Source organism: Choloepus didactylus, chromosome 8 (assembly GCF_015220235.1).
Source record: "Choloepus didactylus isolate mChoDid1 chromosome 8, mChoDid1.pri, whole genome shotgun sequence".
In the NCBI taxonomy this organism is placed as follows: domain Eukaryota; kingdom Metazoa; phylum Chordata; class Mammalia; order Pilosa; family Megalonychidae; genus Choloepus; species Choloepus didactylus.
This window is the reverse complement of record NC_051314.1, coordinates 61,191,554-61,214,463: the sequence shown is the minus strand read 5'-3', so window position 1 is coordinate 61,214,463 and position 22,910 is coordinate 61,191,554. Positions and strand designations below refer to the sequence as shown.

The following is a 22,910-nucleotide window of genomic DNA, read 5'->3' as shown; positions in this document are numbered from 1 at the left end:
TCAATATTGATATTATCTCTACACTAGCTGCCCTGGGCTTTTCCTGGTTTCTTGAATACAGCATGCCCTTTCATAAAACAAAGCTACCTCTGTCCAGAATGCTTTTACCTAGCACTTAATCTCCAAACTTCCCTGGGCAGAGTTAGAAGCTGAATTCTCCATGCTTCCCTAGAATTTTATCCATGCTGCAATAGCACCCAATCACCTCAAAGTTTAATTTATGTGTTTATATGTCTGTCTTTCACAGAAGACAGTGAATATCTCCAGGTGAGGACTTGACTTTGTCTTTTCAGCTTTGCAGGCTTAGTTTCAGGCTTAGTAGTGGCTAGTCAAAAAATGTTTGTTAAATATGAGTTAAATGAATGAGATGTTTGACCAAACTGCATGTGGAAAGGCTGGGGCTTTTATTGCATTACACAAAGTTAGTGCTCCATTTAGTGCTCCTTTTCTGTACAGCTATTTGCATATCAGAATCAACTCTGAAGAGGAAGTCACAGTTCCTCATTGGTGTGTTTTATATAGCTTACTCTCAAATAATAGCCCATAGTAGCAATCTTCTGGTATGGTAACTCTAGTTTCGCTTAAAAGGGACTATTTATTGGCGGGCAGATAATGAAAGTGGTGTGGTGCTCAGTACAAAACATGGCAGAGATGCAGCTGGGGTTGGAGAAAATCCAAAACGAAAGTCCATAGGAGAAAGACTCAGCTCAACCTAGCTCAGCTGAGAATGAGGATCAATGCTTGGAATTCACTAGAAGATTTTAGGAGTCAAGCAGAGGGATGGAAGCTGTAGTCATGAGCAAAATTAGAGGTCCAGGAACCAGGATACATTCAAGGAAACACACTCGCGGTGTGGGAAGAATCTCGGGATGGCTTGAGCACAGCATTTTCCCAGTCTGTGGCTGCAAGTAACAGGCTACCCCATCAGCGTTGGGAATTGGGGTCAGACGGCACCATTGCAAATGACCCACATCAGCCATGATCGTGTGTGTTCCCGACTTCAGTCTGAATATGTGGTGTTAAGTGACATAGTGGTTAGAGCATAAGGTTTGTACCCAGATTTCCCTGGATTCAAACCCCACTTCTCCTTCATAGTTAAGATGCTGCTTGGCAAAAGATCAGGCCTCCCTGAGACTGTTTCTTCATCTAGAAATGGGGGGTAACACATATTTCATAGGTGAGGAGTGAGAATTAAGTAGGATAATACATGTTAACTACTTTTTATAGTGCTTGATATATAGTTATTGCTCAATGAAGTATTATTAGTAGTGTTCTACCATTAAGGAAAATTTGTACACTTATAAAGGAGCCCTGAAGCAGCCCATGATCAGTAAGAAAACCATTACCATTTAATAAATGCTTGACTTTATGTTAGACCGTATTAAGACCTTTAGCTGTATTAATTCTTAACCTGTACAACAAAGTGAACTGATAAATAATATTATCACTATTTTACTGATGATGAAACAGATTTAGAGAAGTTATGTACCTTGCCCAAGGTCACACAGCTAATACTATCAGAGTTTGGATTTGAACCAAAGTCTGGCTGACTCTCAAGATGTGTGTTCCTAACCTCTGGGCACACTGTCTTCTGGATCAGTTGCAAAAGTAGATCTGTAAATGTAGTTGTGGCACTCACAACTCCTATTAAAATAACCAGGGTTTTCTTTTTGACAACTTGCATGCAAGTCCATTCTATAGATCAAATTATTCTGGAGAATGAGCAGTTGGTACTTCAGTGCGATCTGGCATTTTTTTTTTTGGCAAAGTTCAGCTCCAGCACCACCAGATGAGGTGTTAGTGGCTCAGGGTAACAGTTTATGTTCATAAAGTAGGCAGGTACAGAAACTCGAAAGACAAAGCCACTAATAGGAATGCAAAGAAATAAGATCACGGGCCCTGGTATGTAGTACTCCTCAGTGCATAGCAAAGATCTAGAGAGACTTTAGGCAACCAGGTTTGCTCAGAAATACAGTAGGACAAAAAGTCCAGCAAGATGGAACCTGATATTTGATAGTCTGGCATAAACAACATAAGAAATAAATATCATGTATAGCATTAGGAACTAACATGTCTAAAGGAGAACATCATTTGACTGGATGATTAAATTAGTGCCATTCCTATAGGGTTGACACTATTAATGTCTTCAAATATTAGCAGCTGAGAAGCATTCTTCTTAGGAATCTCTGTGGTGTGCTTGATAGGGCATAGGCCTTGATTCAAACAGACCTGGGTTTGAATCCTGGTTATTTCACTTAACTGTGTGACCTTTGGCAAATTACTTAATCTTTTGAAGTTTTAGTTGTCTATAAAATGAGGACAAGAATACCTACTTAGGTTTATGAGGATTAAATTATGAAATATCTTAATAATGATAGTGCTTATTGATTTTTATTATAATATTTACAAGGATGAAAGAAACCATTGCTTGCTTCACGTATTTTAAAACAAGAATGAGTACAAGCTATATGTATCTATCCATACATTTCTTTTTTCAAAGAAACACTCTTCTCTCAGGGAGTTACTGCTACTTTTACATGTTCACATTAATTCCAGAGCCTTTATAATCATAAAATCCATTTATAGCCTTTAGTTGCCAAGCAACAAAGGACAAAGTACTGAGAATTTCCTTTCATTGCAAAAGGTTCAGCTTTTCCATGTTGGTCTTGAAATCAACATTTTTCAGAAAAGAGAAGAGTGAAACTTTAATACCATATTTCCAAGGTTTATAGTTGGCATTCCTTGTTTGGGGATAAATTCAAAACTGAAAGGTTTATATTATTATTATTGTCCTCTTTTTGAATAGTGTAAAGCACTCTGTGCTAATTATGTAGTAAATATGTAAGAAGTTCTGAATTTAGGAGACTGCAAATTTATATTAAGGGGATAACTTTTTTCATTTCAACCGTGTTCTATTACTTTCCCTCTGTAAAAGTACTCATTCTTTTCTCTATTGATTATCTTGTGGGAAAGGCTGGGGTGGTGTCAAATACATACTAGACAATATTATCTGCTGACCTTGGTAACCACTGACCTCAAATAGGTCATTTAATCAAACATTGGCAGAGTTTGAGGAAGCTGGCTTTTAGGTCCCTAACTAAAACTGGACTTTCTACTTCCTTAGGAGCTATCAAAGCTTTTAATCACTTCCGTTGTTTTTGTTCTTGGATAATTAGTAAGGAAAGGTTTGGATGCCCAAAAAGAATCTAAAGAATACATTAGTGTTTAATATCCTATGAAGAACCATAGCAGACAGAGGCAGAAAGGACACCTATAAAATATTCCTTCTAAATTCTTCAAGATAATGTCTAGTCTAGGCTCTTCTGCTGAGAGTAAATGTCCTTTGGGATGATATTTTTTTTTGCACCTGAATATAAAAAGTAAGAGCTAGTTGTTAGCTTCACTAGGCTAGTCCCAGTTGATCAGAAAAGGGACATTTAAAAATCTGTTATCCCCGCATCTCAAGAAGTATCCTGCCTTAAGAAGCTGTTGAAGAATTACCATTTTCCTCCTTTTTATTTTCATGGGGATAAGATGAAGACAAAAAAAACAAAAAAACACAACTTCTTCTCTGCCCTAGAAGGGGCAGTTTTCTGTGTGAAAATCTGAAAAGACCATTAATGGTGGTGAGGAAATGAAAATGGCAAAACCAAGCTCAGGACCACCTCTGTCCCAGCTCCCCAGGGCCCAGCCAGGGTAAAGACATACGTAGCTTTAGGCTTCCATTTACTAGTGCTGGACGTCAGAAAACGACTTAACCTTTGTCTTCAGTATTTGGAGAAAACTCCTCCTGTCTGATTTCCTCTTCCTCATTCCAGCCACTGTATAATCTCCCATACACTGGCCACTGGCCACTATCCAACCACCTCCCACCCACCCATCTGGAATGGAGCCAGCCAGCAAGTTCCTATCTTTTTCTAGCTTCGTTTTCTAGGCCTTCACTTAATCCTTACTTTGATGAAATTGATCTGCCCTGACTTCAGCAATTGGTTCTTTGTTCCAAGCCCTGTGTTTGGAGGGTAGGGACAGAGCAGAGAAGGAATAAGAGAATGCACATTTATCATGTGCCAAACATTATCAATAGGGTTTGTATAATGTTATCCCAGTTAATGGGCAAGCAACCCTTTAAAGTAGGAAACATATCTCCTTTTTTTCAGATGAGGAAATAGGGCCACGAAGGTTAAGTAGAACTGGAATTTAAACCCAGGTCTGCCTGACTTGCAGTTTCCCAAATCTGTCATGCTTTTCTTACCTCCAGGTCACATGGGGCCCCCTTCTTCTGGATCACCCTGCCCTCCCCTCTTCATCTGGTTCACTGCTGTTCACCCTTCAGGTCTTAGCTCTGGCATTGTCTCCTCAGAGGCTCCCCTTGTATTTCCATAGTACTTTGTACGTCTCCCTTCAAAGCATGTAATTGCCTTTTTATGGTCTCTCTCTCATGGGCAACTGGAAGGAATGAACTATGTCTCATTCATTCCTGTAACCTCAGCACCTAGGGACTGACACATAGTAACCATTCAAATGTATTTGTTGAATCAATCAATCAATAACTCCAAGCATGGGTTCTTTCCAGGGCTCCAAGCCTGTGGGATTTCCTTCCATTATTTCTTGCACTTAAGAGGACGTAAATCTGTGCTACAACTGGCCAAAGACTTGGCATTAAGACTGTGCTCTGCTGGGCTGTTCCTCTCAACCTGCATGACTTGGCAGGATGGGAAGGCATTGCTGAGATGGGACAGGCACCCCTAATACTCACAGGATTTCCTTTTGACATTTTCCTAAATATGTGCCCTGCAGGGTCAGCCTGGGGGTGTTGATTATATATTGAACACTGTGCATTACAGCTGAACCAAATCCACCTCGTAAAGCCTGTGGGTAGGTATCCCCTCTTTAGCTGTCCTTCCTTTGGGATGATCTTTTCCTCTTCTCTTTCTTCTTCTCCTCCCCTTTCTTTTTCCTTTCTTCTTATTCCTCCTCTTTTTAGGCCTTCGCCAAAATTGGCCTTTCTAATAGACCGAAATGGAAAATTATTCTTCAAAAACTTAGTTATAAAATAATCTGAGGTTACTTGATGTGTTCCCATATCATTTTTCTTTATTTTGTCAGCTTCTGTTTCCCAAATTTATCTTCTATTGTTAAAGTTAATATTGGTTAACATGCAGTCAATTGTGTTTTATTCCTCTTCTGGTGTTTTATTTATTCCTGTTCCTTTAATATTTATTGTTGGAGAGAAAGTGGACAAAGCATAAAAATTTATTCCTCAGGTTGTAGGGCTGGGAGGAGACAACTGTAAGGATCTAAAACTTCTGGAAAAATGGTTTCCCAGACTCTCAAAAAGGCCAGAGGATCTTGTTCAATTTATATTTCGAGTCATTGTTTTAAAAGAAGTGTAAACCTAATAATCTACTAGTGAAGATAATGAAATATTTTCATCAAAATAGGGGTTCCGTAATGCAATGGACTGACCATTCCCCCTCTTATTTTGAACCTCATGTTTATTTTCAGATTATTTACTGAGAAGTGTGTGAATCCTACAAGGGTAGTTCTCTAAAGGTACTGACCCAATCAACAATCATTTACTATTTACCCAGAATGGCATATTTGGCGCTTAATTTGCAAAAAGCAATATAGGACATGTTCATATGGCATTTTAATAATATTAATACTGGAGGATCTTAGCCTGACATTTTTAAAGCTATATATGGCAGACACAATCACCTGCCTGCCTAGTATTGGTACATCCACCTTCTTTCCTGCCAGCAGAAACCTAATCTATCCAGAGAAAGGAGGAGAGCCCTTGAGTTCAGGAAGGAAAGGCTCTGACCCCAGCTGTATCAGATGGATTATAATTGATCTAAACCAGTCATCATAATCTTTGTAATTCAGCAGCCACAACTCTCCTTTGCAACCCCTTCCAACAAGCTAGTTTTGCCTTTTTTTAAAAAAAGGATAAATTCCTATATTTGCTGAAGTATTTAATAACATTAATAATAATTCAACATTTCTTTTACATTTTTATTAGGACTGCTATTGTCTGTGTTGGTTTTTGAGTGGTTTGTCCCAACCATATTTTCTGCTATTACTTTGCATGATTTTGCAGAAAGTAGGGTTGTTTAGGAACACATTATGTTATTGTAAAAAAAAAACTGGATTTCTGAAAACGACTGTGACCTTGAACAAAGTTACTTTAAACTCACTAAAACTGTTTCCTCTTCTAAAAAGTGGGAATAATAATAGTACCTATCTTACAGAATTGAATTTTTTTTTTCAAGATTGAATGAGAAAGTTAATGTAAAATTCTTAACCCAGTATGTGCTACATAATAAGTGTTTGATAAAGTTACCAAGTATTATTATTATAATTCTCCACTGGCCATGTCTTAAATGGTATGGCTTATGATTCTTTTGCACCCTGCTGGATCTTCTTTTGACACCATAGTATTTTTCAATATTCCTTTTAAGGTTTGGGACCCACGTCATCAAGATCTGAACTCCACACAGAGGACCGGGGACCTCATCACCCTAGTTCTATACTCACTGTTTTTTATTATTATAGCCCCACATTAATTTCTTTGTCTTCCCACTGCTGCCTCATGATGAAGCAACTAAAAGACCCATGTCTTTATCACCTACTCATGCATAAGACAAGTTTCCCCATCTTGTATTTGCATAATTAGAAAAGTCAATGAGAAGTTGTATGGTTTAACCTACTAAATTTCATCTTGTCAGAGCCAGCCATCAATCCAGTTGGCCAAGATTAGATTCAGACTCTTTCATATCGTGTTGAGCTGTTGTCTGCTTCCTCAGGCCATCTGCACATTTGCCCAGTTTACTTTCTCTATATTCATCCAAAGCACAAATAACATTATTGAGAAGGTTAGAGCAGAGCCATTTTATACTGAACTTGAGAAATTTCTCTAGGTTAGCATTTCTCTAGCTTACAGTTGTTTTCTCGGGTATAGGTTCACCTAAGTCTAATGTAATTCTGTCTCTCTTTCTCCTTCTTAGCTATAATCACCCCCACCCCCCAACACAACTGGATTAGAAGCCCCTCCTCTGTGCCTCCTGGAGCCCTGACTTATCACACTATATTGCCCCTGCCTGTCTCCTTGTCTGTGGTCCCCTCCCCTCCGTTGAGGGCTGACCGTGTGTTGCTCACTGTCATATCACCAGTGTTTAGCACACAGTACCTCATTAAATAGTTCTCGAATGTTGAATGAATAAATAGTGATTTTGTCAAGTGTCTAGGTGAAATCAAGATACACATTTCCATTGATAGTCTCCTGATCTACCAGTGAGACAGCTGAACAGGAAAGGAAATGAAGTCTGTCTGCAAAGCTCCTTCTCAAGGACACACAGAGGAGCCTGTGTGTCCCAGAATCCAGCAGCCATGTTTTTATCAATCCATTCTAGAGTTTTGCATCTGTGACAGTTTTAGAAAACCCATGTGGGTGTCACCATCCTATTACAAAATGTGCTTGAACTATTTATTTACTCAAGTTGAATAAAGATTAGCTTTTATTTTATCTCTCAGATTATCAGGCACGTGAATTTCTGGTGATTCATATTATGTTAAAGTCCAGAGACAGTCTTCTAACTGGGTCACTTTTCCCAATGGTGGGTCACGTTAACTGTGCTTGAAAGGACAGATTAGATTTTTCTGGATCAATGTGGGACTACCAGTGCAAGGAGGACCAGAGAGCCTCCCAGGATTCCGGTTCATTAGGTGGAGTTTTTCTTGGGGGCAGTGTCCTGCTGCTTGCCTCTATGTCCAAGAGTGCAAAACAGGATTGACAGGACATGGCCATAAGCAGATGTACTCCTCATCTCCCTCCCAGGCCACATCACCCAGTTCTCTCCTATTTCCTATCTCAGGGCACTAGCACAACCACCCACCCAGTCACCAAGACAGGGACTGGGGAATCATCTAGATTCCTTCCAATCAGTCACCAAGTCCAGCGAATTCTCCTAAATACCACTCAAATCCAGTAGTGTGTTGGTAAATGTTTAACAACCAGCTCTTGGGCAGGGCGGTGGGGGTGAGGGTGGGGGAGTCCTGATTTGAAATGTTTGCCAACTTCTGTGCCAATTTCCAGCTACCGGCAAGACACCATTAAATCCGGAGTTGGGAGAAGATGGGGAAATCGGCCCTACAGGCCTGTGGCTGGTTCCTGATCACCACTACCTTGGTCCCACCTCCACTGCCCCAGGCCATATTATAATGGCATTCAAGGCCCTAGGATCATGGTTCTGGCCTCAATTATTCTCATCTACCCTGGAAGCTTTTCCTGGCACTCCTTTGCTCCTACTGACTTGTTTAGGTGTTCCATGATGCCCTGTATACATCCCTGTTGCACTGGTTTGCTATGTTATGTTTCTATGTCAGTCTTCCTCACTGGTCTGTGAACTTCTTGAGTACAGAAAGTGATGGTAATGATAAAGCATAGCATTGATTGAGCCGGGAAACATGCTAAGCACTTTATATGCATTATCTCGTTTAATCTTCCCAACAACTCTATGAGGTAGATGCTTTTATTATCCTCATTTTATTGATAAGAAGGCACAGAGAAGCTAGGTAATTTGTCCAAGATTGCATAGCTGGGGAGATCTCAGGCACTGATTGTATATCAAGTGATTTAATGTGGGAAAGCTGATGTCAACAGTGACCTTGACTCTTCTCTCTGCTCTAGACTTGCCTGGTTGCAGTCCAATCTCCCAGCTGCAGGCAGAATGGCCTTTCAAAAATATGTAGTTGACCTTTGCTTAAGAACCCTCAGTAACTACATAATTTTAAGATAAATTCTTTACTTCAATACTTACGAATCTTCATGACCTGGTGTCTGCCAGCCTCTGTGCATACACCTTCCACCATTCACGATTACATTTATTCATTCAAAGCTTTTTAACTCATCCAAAAACTACAGTATTTATTGAATAACTACTATGTTCCATGTCCTATTCTTGGTGCTCAGGATTTGTACAGTAGGAGGCAATGCCTGCCCTAAAGGAGCTTAGAGTTGAGTGGAGAGAGACACACACACAACACGTGATTGCTGCAGTGGTTGAAATAAAAGGACATATAGGTTGTGGCGGGGTGGTGATGGGCAGTTGCTCTCGGGGTCTGCCACCTCTTCTCTTCCCTCCCCGCTCTGCCTGGCACTTTCTAGAGACCTGCTGCTGATTACCTGAATTTCTCTGCACATGCTCTTTTCTCTTCCCAGAATGTTTTTTTTTTAATCACCTAGTGAACTTCTCTTATCCTTAAAAATTCCTCTCAAGTGTCTCCTGCCAAGAATCCTTGGCCCTCCCCAGTAGGCCAATTTGAAACGCTCCATATATCCAACTATACATTCATAGTAACGCTTATCACCCTGTAGCTGATACTTCTTGGCCTTCTCACTGACCTGTGAGCTCATCTCTGATTTTTATTCATGGATACATAGTAGACACTAAGTAAATGTGTGAATAAATGAATAAAACAGTCAATTGATGCTTGGAAAATGTTTCTGGGAAAACATCTTTACTCATATAACTGCTCTGATGTGGTTCTAAATGCCAACACTGGATTTCAGATCCAGTTTTATTTTCCATGGGTTTTCAAGACAAGGTATCTTTAATAAATCAGAAAGGTGGGGTATTTGGTTTTTCCTCCTTTCCTCCTCCTTCTCTTTTCCATCTTCTTGTCCTCCACCTTCTTCTTTAAATGACCATTGACATTTATGCTCCAATTTCTCATGAATGCTGGCATATCAGAGGGAAATTGCCAAAGCACAACCATTTGGGGCATCCTCACAGTTGCTTTTTAGAATCCTTAAAAAAACCAGAGTTGTTGTAACAGACCAACTTTGCCATCTTCCCTGTGGTCTGATGGGCATCACTGCTGTGGGATAAAGGGCAAAAAGTAGATAAAACAACGGGGGGACATCAGGAAATGATATGAGTAGGGGAGCCTATCAGAGAGAACCAAGAAATGGTCTTTATGTAGGACTGGTGGGTGGAGGATGGGCCGTGGGAGGAGGAGGCAGGGAGTAATGGAAGGAGGACCTTGCTTATTATGCTCACCCTGCTCACCCCTCCTTCTTTTTTAAATTCAGTTTTATTGAAATATATTCACATACCAAACAATCATCCATGGTGTACAATCAGCTGTTCACAGTACCATCATATAGTTACACATTCATCACCCCAATCTATTTTTGAACATTTTGCTTATACCAGAAAGAATCAGACTAAGAATAAAAAATAAAAGTAAAAGAGAACACCCAAATCATTCCCCCGTCCCACCCTATTTTTCATTTAGTTTTTGTCCTCCTTTTTCTACTCATCCATCCATACACTGGATAAAGGGAATGTGATCTACAAGGTTTTCACAATCACACTGTCACCCCTTGTAATCTACATTGTTATACAATCATCTTCACAAGTCAAGGCTATGGATTGGAGTTTGGTAGTTTCAGATATTTTCTTCTAGCTATTCCAATACATTAAAACCTAAAGAGGGTTATATTTATAGTGAGTAAGAATGTCCACCAGAGTGACCTCTCGACTCCATTTGAAATCTCTCAGTCACTGAAGCTTCACTTCATTTCATTTTGCATCCCCCTTTTGGTCAAGAAGATGTTCTCAATCCCATGATGCTGGGTTCAGGCTCATCCCTGAGAGTCATACCCTGGGATGCCTGGGAGATTTCTACCCCTGGGAGTCAGGTCCCATGTAGGGGGAGGGCAGTGAGTTCACCTGCCAAGGTGCTCACCGTATTTAGAAACACTTCCCCCAAAGCCATATGCAGGTTTATTAGTAGACCCTGTGTATAAAACTTGGATTTGTCTATGGTACTCTCTGCAGTATTGCTGTTCATAACCATGACCTTTTTTCTGGTCTGCCTAAGGCCAAGGGCTGTGGGAGAGGTGACCATGCTGCAGTTGTCACTGTGCCTAGAAGGAGAGGAAGAGAGCTAGGGTGAGAAAGGGGTTTGCTTTACAAGAGCAATAAAGGGGCAGCTTCTCTGGCACCCCCAGGAGGCCTGGGCATCTTCTGCTTTTGTGAGCAGGACTGTGACAGCCCTTTCCAGCCACCAAAAATAAATGTGGAAAAGGGGTGGAACCAAGGGTTGAATCTGAGCCTTCCTGACAGGGAGTAGGATGCCCAAGGATGCTCTCTCTGCAGGCCGAGTTGCTATAAACAAGTGGTTAAGACATTTAGAGCCAAGTGATTATTTTTAAAAGCATAAGATTTATTTTACAAGTCTTTTGAGTGTTGCCCTATGTGTGTAAAACCTCCGGAAAACAATTTCATCTGACACTTTGGATTTATCTTCTTGAGTAATTTCCTTTGGGTTTGGAAAACACAGATGTGATTTCCTAGAGAAAGCAGGCTTCTGTAGGGATACTCTCTCTTTGTTCAGTAAAGGATTTGGACATGCCGCACAAAGGAGGCAGGTTCTGGGATCTCTGGGTGTCTCCTACCTAACTTGGGGTCTGGACTGGGGCATGTGGGTGATGTAAAGAGTCACACATCCGTCAGGTCTTAGAATCTATGAACCACCCTTATTTCTACCTGGGGAAGTGAGAGGGAGGAGAATGGATAAAGCAGATGGGATACCAGTATGGGCTTCAGTGGGAAACTAAACAGATCACTCCGCCCATCTGCTGCTCTCAGCAGGCAGCTTGTCCAAAGCCCAGTGAAGTAGTAGGAGTGGGTCAAGTGACATTGTGGGGGCGGGGGGTGAGGAGCACAGGGTGGGTAAGACACTTGCAAGGATCAGGGCAGGCTTCAATTGGTTTCCCTGTGGGTCACTTCTAGCTGTGTGACCCTGGGCAAGCTAGTTAACCTGAATAATAATCACTTTGCCTCATCTGTAAAGTAAGGATACTATTAATGTCCCCTCATAGGGCTGCTATGAGCAGTAAATGAAATAGTGTGGGTAAAGTGCTTGACCCAGAGTAAGAAGTCCAAACTTGGAGAGTCCCTGGACCACTATGATCGTGTTCAAACTAGCTTCCTCTCTTCCTTGTACTCCTTTCCCCACAAGGCAACCAGAGTGACCCTTTAAAAATGTAAAGCCTATCAGGACACTTTCCAAAGGCTTCCATTGCTCTGACCTCCTCTCCTGCCCCCTGCCCCCTGCCCACTGTGCTCTAACATGGGAGAACACTGCAATGGCTTTTCTCAAACAGGCTAAGCTTGGTCCAGCCCCCAGGCTCTTACGTGCCTTGCCTCTGCCTGGCATGCTCTGCCCCAATCATTGCATGGCTAGTTTCTTCCTCAGAGAGGCCTCCAAATCGAAAGGAGCTCCCTCCCCCATGGTCTAACATATCCCCCCGTTTTATTTTCAACACTCTGTGGAAGTACATTGTTTACTTATTGTTCATCATATATTATGCATATCCTCCCATCCCCGCCATTACCACACTTCCCTCACTTAGGATGCAGGCCCCTGAGGGGCTCTTGTCTTTTTTTCTCACTGCTGTATACACCTTGTACAGTCTTTGACACAAGGTAGGTGCTTAATAAATATTTGTTGAATGAATGGAAGAATGTATATTGTCCAGCTTATCTTTATCCTATTCTTTCTTCAAAGTCTAGCTGTGGCTTCAGTAGTATTTAGTATTCTAGGAACCATTCCACCAAGTAGGGGTATATCCATTTTTCTAAGTCTCTATTCCTCAGCCTAACTCAGGGCCCTGGACCAGGCAAACATTGATGCTCTTTCCTGGCTTTGCTGAGGTTCTGCAAAGTTCTACTCTAAACGGGATTTCCTCGACTTTTTAAAGGGATAGTTCTCAGTCTACTTCTCTCCAAATTGGAAGATAATAATGAGAATATTCAGACATTTTTCAACTCACTTTTCCCACTGCTGATGAGGGTTTGGGATTGGAGTAGGAGCCTTTCTGCCCAGCTAGAATCTTTCTTTGGCTGCCAGATTTTAAAGGTTATGTGTTAGATTGGTTTCTTTTCCTTGTTTAACTTCTGCTGGTGATTTCCTCCCTATTTTTTTTTTTTGTTGTTGTTTCTGTTGTTCCTTCTATTATATATTAGGAGAGAGAGAGAGATTTTGTGATTCTGTTTCTTCCTCCCAGCTTTTTGGTAATTTATCTTTATTTTATTCATTGACCCTCATCTCCCAACCAGTTCAGGGAGGCAGGCAGTCAATAGTCCTGGGAATAAAGGCTTTTTGTATGTGTCTCTATCTATGCACCATATTCACCTCCTTATTTCTTCACCAACTTCAAGTTGCAGAAAAACTATCATCCCATTTGGAAAGGGGCTTAAGAAATCTTCTTGAAGGTAGGATATTTGAGATGACAAATCAAGTACACATATGTTTGGTGAAATAATTTACAATCAGAAAAAGATATAACTTTAGAAATGAACATGGCTTTTGGAAAAAGAAAAATGGTGCAGTCTCAATGTAAAATACTGAAATAATAGAAAAATCTGGGAGAGTAAAAGTGGATGCTGATACATACGTACAATTCTATATAAATCATATATATATAATTTTATAACCTGTTTTTTTCACTCATTTATGTCATGGAAATTTCTCCATGTCAATAACTACTACTCTACATTATAACTTTTTAAATGACTGCATAAAATTTCATTGAATGAATATCAATTCCATATTGATGGCCATTTATTCTCTGTTTTTCATTATTATATATAACACTGTGATGAACATTCTGTATACACATCCTTCTTATATTTATGTGACTTTTTCCTTGGGGTGAATTCTAAAAAGTGGAATTTCTGGGTCAAAGTATATATGCACATTTAGAAACATTCACCAAACCACTTTCAAAGAGATTATTTTATTTATATTCCCATCAGGAGTGCATTAAAGGGTCCTCTTATTTAAATCATCAACAGTGGGTTTTGTCAATTCTTTGAATATGTGCCAATTTGGTAGGCAATAAATATTTTTTTCTGATCTTTTAAATTGTTTTTTAATAATCCGTCTTTTCTCATTGATGCCAAAAGAATATGTTTATCCTGAACTAAATTTCCTTATATATTTGGGTCTATTCCTGGACTTATTGGTGTTCCTTGGCTGTGTCTATTCATGTGTCTCTTAGTACTTGTTTATTCATCCCCCATAGTTTTTCTGGCTATTCTTGTGTATTTATTCTTCCAGCAGAACTTAAAACACGTTAATTTGGGGAGTATTTGCCTTCAGGTAACACACAAATCAATTAAAAATTATTTGTTGGGTGTATATAAGAGAAAAAACAGAACAACCAGTTCCTAGATAGAGTAAAAAAAATCAAGCAAGTAAATGTGAAAGAAATATTTAGACTACTACTCTAGTCTTCTTCCTTAGCTAATACATGATGTCAACCACCAGGTTTAAAGTCTATTGGTTAAAATTCTTGGGAGGAATCATTGATTGGTCACTGGATAGTCAACGGATTACTTCTGATTCAGTTGCCTTTCTCCCTGACCAAATCAGGCTGTTGGGTTTATATTTACAGATATGGCTGCTGGAGACTATTTTTGTCAGGGGAGAGTTCTCAGAAAATAAATATGTGCATTTGGCAGGCATCCTAAAATAATGTCTAGTAAAATTTTTACAATATTGAGTCTTTTGGTCTAAGAACAATGAAGGTCTCTTCATTTATTCAATTTTCTCTTAAGGCTTTTCATAGAGCTTTTAGCTTTTTTAGAAATATTTCTCCTAAATATATATTAGATATTTTTGTTATTTTAAATGCAGTCATTTTTTTTTCATTATTTTATCTGGTTATTGTTTGTAGATAGGAAAGCAATTAATTTCCACATTAATTTTTTTAAGGGGGGGCCAAATTATGATTATTTTAAAATTTGATTACAACTGATTTTGTTGGCATTAAAATTCGTAGGAATTTTCAATTTAATAATGGATGTAAATCAAAAACCAGAAATTAAGTTTGGTAAATATGGGAACAGGAGATTTCCAGTAATTAGATTAGAAGGCAAAAATCAATTTAAAGAAACATAGACAAACCCCATGTTTACAATGATTGTGCCACAGATTTAAATTTCAATAGTGCTGTTCATATTTATAGCTTCACCTTGAGATTAGATAGCTGTTTCTTGAAAAAAATCTCTTGGTACCTTGTGCAAATAAATGGTCTTCCATGTGCCTTAGATACACTTAAAATTTCTCCATTTTATATGTACAAAACACCTACCTTTTGGGCAGGACAAAATACATACTTTCATAACAAAACTATAATGTGCCTCTCATGTATGAACAATATACACATAATACATGGTATACAGTATTTTCAAAATATAAAATATAATACAAGCTATTGGGATATAATTTTTTTTAACTCATCTTTGTCTTGCAAAGATGTTCCAATTTTCTTTTAAAGCATCCAGCGATTTTGGAAAAACTATGTTTTACATACATACTCAAACATGAAATCTAAGTTTGAACTTTTAAGAGAGTTTTTAAATGTACTGCCATCATCTCCCTATTTTGGTTGGTATTTTCAGCAGTGCTTCCCATCCAGTGACTAGGAGGCTTTGGAATAACACTAGGAGAAGGACGATCACTAAACTTTGCCCCAACATAAGTTTCCTTTTGGCTCACTTCAGCTGGAAATGCTGATTTCTTCAAATGTACATTTTTTAATGTTCTCAGTATTTTTAAAAGGCGTTTTTTCTTGCTTCTGAATTATATCAGATGAAACAGAATCATGCCAAAAATTATTTTCGTTTCTTTTTGCAGAGGTGATCTTGGTTAGTGGTAAGTTGTATTTGCTTTCCTGTCTGTTTATCTTTGGTTGTTCACATAAGTGTATACCGTGAACAAGCTGGCTGTGAGGAATGGCAGTTTTCTCTGATTTTCCCATCTTTGATTTAAAAACCTCTTTTCTGAGCGAGGGTTGGCTGAGTGTTGTGGACGGCAGTGGGCCAGGGACGGGGCTCCCTACTTCAGTTCCGGTTGTGGTGGCAGGACCCAGGGCCGAGGCTGGGGCCTGGCCCGTCGCGAGTCCACATTAATTTTTAACCAACCACTCTACTGAATTTTCCGATCATTTCTAAATGTTTGTCAGTTGTTTCTTGAGTTTGCAAGGTATAGATTTATGTTATCTTCAAATAGTTTTTTCCTCCTTTACGATATGTAGTCTTGTATTTTTATTCTTGTTTAATTCCGACACCTTTAGTATAACCAGAAAGAAGCCAATAAATTAATTTTCATTTTGTAAAACAACAAAAGGGACAGAACTATTGTGTTACATTTTTGGAAGTATAACAAAAATGTGAAGCAAGATATTGAATTTCTTGTTAAATTTAACCAAAAATACTTCATCTAACCACCAAGCCTTCCATCCATCCATCCATTGGTCCCTCCATCTACCCATTTAGTCAATAAATATTTATTGCCTGTCTATTTTATGCCAGAGATCCTTGTGGATACAGTAAGATACAGTAAGTGTCCTTACCCTCAAAGACTTTAGAGAGAGAACACAAAAGCAAGCAATTGTAATAGTTTATATGGGAAAGAACATGGTATTATGGATGCACATATAAAGGGGTGCCTAAAGCAGCCTTGGGCAGGCAGGGAATGCTTGCTGAAGGAGGCTGACATCTTAAGAGATTTTGGAAGAAAATGTTTGAAAGGAAGAAAAACCACTTTCTCAACAAATGCATTATTCCATTTAGGTGCTTAAATTCTAGGTTGTAAGGTTGTCAATATTCTTGACATGGGTTCACTGGTTCTGAAATCCTCATGGATCTCAAGATTTCTATTTACCTTTGCAGCTCAAGGGGCCAACGGCACTCTGGGGAACACAGCCCTAGATACAAGCCTGCTGGAGGAGTTCTTGGGCAATGACTTCGATTTGGGGGCCTTGTAAGTAATGAGAGCATTGTTCTTCACTTGAGGTTTTTAAAATTATGAAATAATTAATTGAGTTGGGAAGTATTCCCTCTTCTTCTATTTTCCAGAAGAACTTGGGTAGAATTTGTATTATTTCTTCTACAAATGTTTGGCAGATTTCACCAGTAAGTCATTTGGACCTGCAGTTTTCTTTGTTAGAAGGTTTTTTGTTGTTTTTACCACAAATTCAATTTCTTTAGTAGATATGGAGCTCTTCAGGTTTCTATTAGTAGTTATCAGCTTAGGTAGTTTTTCAATGAATTTTTCCATTTCATCTCAGTTGTTCAAATTCATTGACATAAAGTTGTTCATATTTCTGGGTTATACATTTAATGTCTGTAGGATCTATAGTGATGATCCTTTTTGTCATTCTTGATACCAGTAATCTGTGTCTTCTAGCTTTTTTTTTTTGTTTTTCCTTCAGTCTGGCAAAAGGTTTATCAGTTTTCTCAACCATTCAAAGATTTTGGTTAAATTTATATTCTTGATTGTTTTTCTGTTGTCTATTTCATTGATTTCAGCTCTTATTATCTGGTATTACTATAGCCATTCCAACTTTCTTTTATAAAATTAATTTTTAAACTTGCATACAGTAATATTCAATTATTTGATATAGTCTGTGAGTTTTGAAAAATTAATAACTTAACCACAACCATGATCAGAAGAAAGGTAAGGGAGGGGGTAGAAAGAGATGGGTGAGTGAAGGCTGCTATTTTAGATGGAGTAGTCAGGAAACCCCTCTATTTATATATGAATTTATATATGCAGCATATACATGGCCATGAGTAGTGTAGAAAAGCAGTAAGTCCTACTCATTAAGTACTGACTTATACCAGGCACTTTGTTGAGCTGAGCTCACTGTGAGGTGCAATAGGACTTTGGGAAGAGGAGGTTGGTGGTGTGTGAAGGCACTGGGTAGTCATTAGAGAAAAGTGGGAACTGTACTGTTGAGCTGTGAGTAGTCCCAGCTGAATAGTCACATAGGGCCTGTGGAGTCATAAGCACACAGGAAATGGCATTTCACCCTCCAACAGATAAAAACATGTGCCTGTCTGAAAGGAAGGGGTTTAGAATATGTTAGGCTAAGTGGTAACCATGCTTTTGATTGTTCTATTTTTCATCAGCAGCTAAGAATCTGTTGATTATTACAACTATCTTCTACAAAAGTGAAAGACAGCAATATCCACTCAATGAGTGACCCATTGTGTCTGTTGCTCCCTAGATCCACATTGTGGAAATCTTTTTAGTGTAGTAAACAAATTCAGAGCACGAAGACCAAAAACAGTCTGATGTGCATTGCTGGGATTCCTGACATGGGGATTGTGAGTAGGCAGGAGTTTAGCAATTCAGAAACAACACCAAACTACAGTGGTTTTCTTGAAGTTAATCCTTGCCTTCTTTTAATATTTGTTAAGTTTTGAAGGTAGCCTTCGAATTAATTTTTCATTAACTCTTTCCTCAAATTCTCTGAATATTAAAATGCATTGAGCATCGAAAGGTATAAAATGCAATGAAATAAAGGAGTCGTTGTGGTGAATTTTGGAAGGGAGTAAAATATAATAAGGAAAGCCTTTAAAATTTTAAATTCCTTATTTTAAAACCACCAACATATATTGCTGTCATTTAACCCAGGAACCTTTGGTTCTCCACAAGTGCTGTTGGAGGGAGCATTGTATTCCCATTTATATTATGCTAGGCCATATTTCTTGAATGACTTGATAATTTACTTGTCATTTTCAGTTTTTATTAAACATGGAATTCAGTGGTGTCTTTGCTGTAAGAGTAACTAAACAGCTGTCTATGACCTTAAAGGTGAAATCGTAAGATTGCAGAATCAATCACAAAATTTAATTTGCAGATTTACCAGAGTATATGGCTTATAATGAAAATGAACAATTCCTTGCCCCATTTCTCCCCACACCCCTGAGTCCTGCTATCCCAGAGGTACTCACTTTCAACTCTTTTGGATATTTCTACCACTCTATGTCTAAATAATGTTTCAATGTTGCTGTTCTTGATTTATACATTTTTAGATTAGATTTTAATATCAACTTCTAGGAGGATTACTGCATCTGTACACTCACGTCTACACTCAGGCTTCTAATATCATAAAGTTATATAAAAATTTTTGGTTAGATCAATAATCAGGGTTTACGTTATTATCACTGTATACTCACATATAATTTACTATGATTACATTTTCTTTCTTGAACTTTTTGTTTTTCTTGAATTACTGTTTTAACAATTTGTTTGGCTTCAAATGTAGCTATCATTAATTCTTCCCTAAAATTCTCTGAAAAAAACTGCAAAATTTCTCTCAACATTAAAATTGATCAGTTTTTTTTCTTCTTAAAGACATGCCTCAGATTAACTATATCTTCACTGACTTTTGTTCTTATCAGTTTGTTCTACTTTTTTCTATCAATCAATGAGAAACAGATATTAAATCTCCAACTATGATTGTACAATTATACAATTATATATTTCTCCCTTTAACTCTGTCAATTTTTGCTTCATGTATTTTGAAGCTCTGTTATTAGGTACATAAACAATCATGATTGCTATGCCTTCTTAATGAAATGACTCTTTTATCATTATGCAATATTCCTCTTTATCTATGGTGATACTCTTTATCTTGGTATCTTTTTTAATGAGATTTTATATACTTGTGCATTCATCACCACAATCAATTTTTGAACATTTTCATTATTCCAAAAAAAAAGAATAAAATAAAAATAAAAAAGAATAAAAAAGAACACCCCAAATGTCCCATATCTCTTATTCCCCTGTCCTATTATTTATATGTATTTTGTCTTTATTTTATTTCTCATCTGCCCATACGCTAATCCAGGGAGTGTCAGTCACAAGGTTTTCACAATCACAGTCACACACTTATACAATTATCATCAAGAATCAAGGCTATTCCATTATAGTTCAACAGTTTCAGGTAATTCCTTCTAGCTGTTCTAATACCCTAGAAATTAAAAAGGAATATCTGTATAATGCATAAGAATAACCTCCAGAATGACCTCTCAAATCTGCCTGAAATCTTTTAGCCACTGAAACTTTATTTTGTTACATTTATTTTCCCCCTTTTGGTCAAGAAGGCATCCTCAATCCACAATGCCAGGGCCAGAGCCAGGTTCATCCCTCGGAGTCGTGTCCCACATAGTGGGGAGGGTAGTGAGTTAATTTGCAGAGTTGGCTTAGAGATACAGACCACATCTGAGCTACAAAAGGGTATTCTGTGCAGGGGTATTCGCCTACCCCACCTCCATGGTTGCTAACATGACCACAGACATAGGGGACTGGTGGTTTGATGGGTTGAGCCCTCTACCATAAGCTTTACCCTTGGGAAGACGGTTGCTGCAAAGGAGAGGCTAGGCCTCCCTATATTTGTGCCTAAGAGTCTCCTCCTGAGTGCCTCTTTGTTGCTCAGATGTGGCCCTCTCTCTCTGGCTAAGCCAACTTGAAAGGTGAAATCACTGCCCTCCCCCCTACGTGGGATCGGACGCCCGGGGGAGTGGATCTCCCTGGCAGCGTGGAGTGTGACTCCCGGGGAGGAGTGTGGACCCGGCGTCGTGGGGCGGAGAACATTTTCTTGACCAAAAGGGGGATGTGAAGGGAAGTGGAATGGGCTTCGGTGGCAGAGAGATTCCAAAAGGAGCCGAGAGGTCACTCTGGTGGGCACTCTTACGCACACTTTAGACAACCCTTTTTAGGTTCCAAAGAATTGGGGTAGCTGGTGGTGGATACCTGAAACTATCAAACTACAACCCAGAACCCATGAATCTTGAAGACAGTTGTATAAAAATGTAGCTTATGAGGGGTGACAATGGGATTGGGAAAGCCATAAGGACCACACTCCACTTTGTCTAGTTTATGGATGGATGAGTAGAAAAATAGGGGAAGGAAACAAACAGACAAAGGTACCCAGTGTTCTTTTTTACTTCAATTGCTCTTTTTCACTCTAATTATTATTCTTGTTATTTTTGTGTGTGTGCTAATGAAGGTGTCAGGGATTGATTTAGGTGATGAATGTACAACTATGTAATGGTACTGTAAACAATCGAAAGTACGATTTGTTTTGTATGACTGCGTGGTATGTGAATATATCTCAATAAAATGATGATTAAAAAAAAAGGTATTCTGGGTGTGATTTTTTTTTTTTTTTTTTGTTAATTTACAGCAATTTAACTCTGATGGTCTAGGTGTGGTTTTTCTCTATATTTACCTTGCTTTGGATTCCCTGAGCATCTTGAATTTGTAAATATGTGTCTTTATCCACATTTGTGCTGTTTTGGGCAATTATATCTTTATTCTTCTTTCTACTCCATCCTCACCATAGATTCATGAGTCTTTTTTCCTGTCAGTTTTAAATTCATTCCTTCCCCTCTTTCCTTTACATTGGATAATTTATATCAATCTATCTTCAAGTTCAGCTGTTAAGCCCACCCAATGAATTTTTAAATTTTTATTTGCATTCCTAAAATTTTTCATTTCTATAATTTCCATTTAGTTATTTTTTATAGTTTCTATTTCTTTGCTGAAATTTTGTATTTTTCCATTCTTTGCAAGCATATTTTCCTGTACTCCCCTAAGCTTAGTTATAATAGCTGCTTTAAAATCCTTGTCTGTGAATTCCAGTATCTGGATCATCTCTGCATTGGTATCTATTAATTTTTCTTTCCCTCAATGCTACATCACATTTTTCTGGTTCTTCATTTGTTGAGTAATTCTTAATTGTGTCCCGGATATTGTGAATGTCTGGATTCTTTTATATTCCTCTGAAGAGTATATATACTTTTGTTTCAGCAGGCAGTTAATTTGCCTAAACTCAAACTGTAAACTATATTTGGCAAATCAGCCTGCCTTAAAGCTAAAAACAGCTTATGCATTCCCTTCTTTCAAGTTTCAGTGTTCTTTCAGAATCTGCTTGCTTTTGTCTACTTTCTAGTGTTTCCAGGTAGCTCCCCCACTCCCTTGAGTTTATAGTTTTTGTTGGTGGGAGCATCCGGTCTGGTAGGAATTTACCAGTCATATAAGAAGCAGAAGCACACTCTGTGATTCTTTTGTATTTTTTATTTCTCTGGTTATTTTGTTCTCTGTCTTTAATGTCAAAAGCTTTCAGAAAATGGTATCCTTCATGAAGCATTTTTCCTGTTTAAGAAGTTCTAAGTACATTATTCTCAAACAATGAGTTTCACTGTAGCATGATCAGGCAGACGGGCTATTTCCTTGGGTGACTTCAGAATAATTTTTTTTCCCCATGAAGATATTCAGTTGTTTTCTAGGGAATAGTCCCCTAATTTCTTATCTGAGGCAAATCTGCTTGAATGCATGTGAAGCAAAGTTGAGGAAGAGTCTCACAGTTTAGCACCTAGAATTTTAAGTAATCCTTCCAGTTTTATTCCAGCAGCTCACCCATGGCTTCAGTCTCTCTTGTTCAGTTTCTCCAAAGAGCAAATTTTACAAGTTCTATTGGGGTGATGGTGGTAGTTGCCTAGCTGTGCAAAGTGGGAAACTGGATCTAAAGGTCCAACTACTTCAAACTTTCAACCAATCCTTTTGTTTTCACTCCTATCCTCCCCCTGAATTCAAGGATTCCTGGTGACTCCAATGTCCTGAGCTTTTTTGGAGTTCTCTTGTTCAAATTGGGTTACTTCTCATTGACTCGTATGCCCCCTCTGCAATCCCCAGGCAGTTATATTTTTGCTTTTTGCATTCTTCTAGCTCAATTGCTATCCATCCTATTTCTCTCTTCCACAGTGTTATTGAAATACAGTTTGCTGTGGTCTCAGCTCATGTACTCCTTGTTCTTTTGTGTTTATACTTCCTTATTCTTTTACTTTCATTTAGGTGGGGTTTTTTGAAGGGAGATAAATGTATGTTCTCTTTTCCTTAAATAACAGGAAGTGAAAAAATTATAAAAGACCAATTTGGGGAGAAGACATAACTTTTCTAGTGAATGAAAAAAAAAAAAAGATTTCTCTTCATTTTATTATGTTGTAATCTTAGTGAACCAGGAAAAAACAAGATAG

The 22,910-nt window shown here is 38.5% G+C and overlaps 1 protein-coding gene across 4 annotated transcripts in view; it reads left to right on the top strand.

The window, feature by feature from the left end:
• Positions 1–22,910, top strand: part of MYRFL (myelin regulatory factor like) — a 117,534-nt gene that overhangs the window by 11,966 nt on the left and 82,658 nt on the right. For 3 of the 4 annotated variants that reach the window (XM_037848076.1, XM_037848078.1, XM_037848079.1), the window contains exon 1: positions 16,523–16,842. In XM_037848076.1, coding sequence (XP_037704004.1) covers positions 16,694–16,842 — 149 coding nt within the window. In that variant the 5' untranslated portion in view covers positions 16,523–16,693. Of the gene's footprint in view, positions 1–16,522; positions 16,843–22,910 lie in introns of those variants that run through there. The other variant, XM_037848077.1, reaches the window with a different exon arrangement.